Raw genomic sequence first — 1,306 nt, 5'->3', positions numbered from 1 at the left:
ACTCGGCTTTGTTGCTGATGAAGAATATATACTTTGGAGGGTCTGCCACACCTCCTTCCTGTACTACAAAATTTTTCTTTCCCCTAATTTTCATCCTGCGACGCCCTTGTATGCTAGGTGTTTTCATAGAATTGCTGATGCGTGAAAAACATTTAAAACAAACTTGACCTCCTTGTAGGCTATACTACTGTAAAATTTGGTCACATTTTGAACAATTATATTTGTAACACAATAATTATTGAATTGTGATTAAATTAGAAGTAACCATTTATAAAGCGATTAGCTGGTTCGATCCAAGGGCAATAAATTGACCCCATTAAATAATTTTGGCTCAGTAGTGATTTTTTGGTGCTCAGCTGACAGACGGTACGGATTAATGCGGAATGGAACTGTTACGGCATTGCTTCTTTTCCCTTCTGTTAACCATCAGCTGCGCGCTGGCCGAATATATGATACTTGTGGATCAGTTTAATTTTGTGCCCGAGGATCGTAAGCTAATCATTTCCCAGAGCTCCTTTGTTGAGCAGGACGCAAATCGAAGCTATCTGTCTGGGCATTTGGTATTCAGTAGATCACTAAATGATATTAAATTATTTACCTCGATGGATATAGCACGGCCAAACTTTCCACGAGTACGCCTTTTCGACAAAAAACTGGATGTATGTTCGTTTTTTACCAACGACTATCGAAGCAAGTTTGTTCGACAGATTTACAACAATTACATATCATATCTCAATGTGGTCCCTTCTTGTCCCCTTAAAGCAGTGAGTATACTTTTGATAGCTGCAGTCTTTCTCAACTGATCTGTTTTGTTTTGTTTTTTATTTTTTACTAGCACTTTAATTATAGCCTTCATCGTGGCTACGTGGATGATCGTTATCTTCCCGATTTTCTACCCGACTGCAGCTTCTTTATAAAGTTCGAGTTTTTGTACAAGTCGAATCAGTGGCCCACATGATTTTCTCAGGGCACATAACTCCCTAGCCTCCAAGGCGATAATTTCTAAATTTAATATAAAATTGTAAGCCATTTTGATCTAAACAGAGTTAATAAAAGTGCTTAGCAATTCTGAAAGTTAAGCATCAAGGGCAAAAGTATCTTTTTTATTTTAGATACCCCAACAAGTATTTTCACTCAACAGCATTCGCACAAAACCGGGGGCGCAAAAAAAATTTTTCATTGTATATCCACACCAAATATCTCTAGAGATTTTGAAATGATTTTAATACTTTGAAAATTTCGTAGTTTACAAAATGTTAGTGATTTAATATTTTGATATACAATATGTACTTCGAAGTCACTCAAG

General features: G+C 36.4%; 1 protein-coding gene across 1 annotated transcript; it reads left to right on the top strand.

The window, feature by feature from the left end:
* Window positions 1–383: 383 nt before the first annotated feature.
* Window positions 384–958, top strand: LOC117781308. Its single transcript, XM_034618058.1, has 2 exons — window positions 384–764; window positions 836–958. The coding sequence occupies exons 1-2, from the start codon at window positions 384–386 to the stop codon at window positions 956–958; spliced, it is 504 nt and encodes a 167-aa protein (XP_034473949.1).
* Window positions 959–1,306: the final 348 nt, after the last annotated feature.

Source organism: Drosophila innubila (assembly GCF_004354385.1).
Source record: "Drosophila innubila isolate TH190305 chromosome 2L unlocalized genomic scaffold, UK_Dinn_1.0 4_B_2L, whole genome shotgun sequence".
Taxonomy (NCBI): Eukaryota; Metazoa; Arthropoda; class Insecta; order Diptera; family Drosophilidae; genus Drosophila; species Drosophila innubila.
The sequence above is the reverse complement of the archived record's forward strand: the minus strand, read 5'-3'. Positions and strand labels throughout refer to the sequence as shown.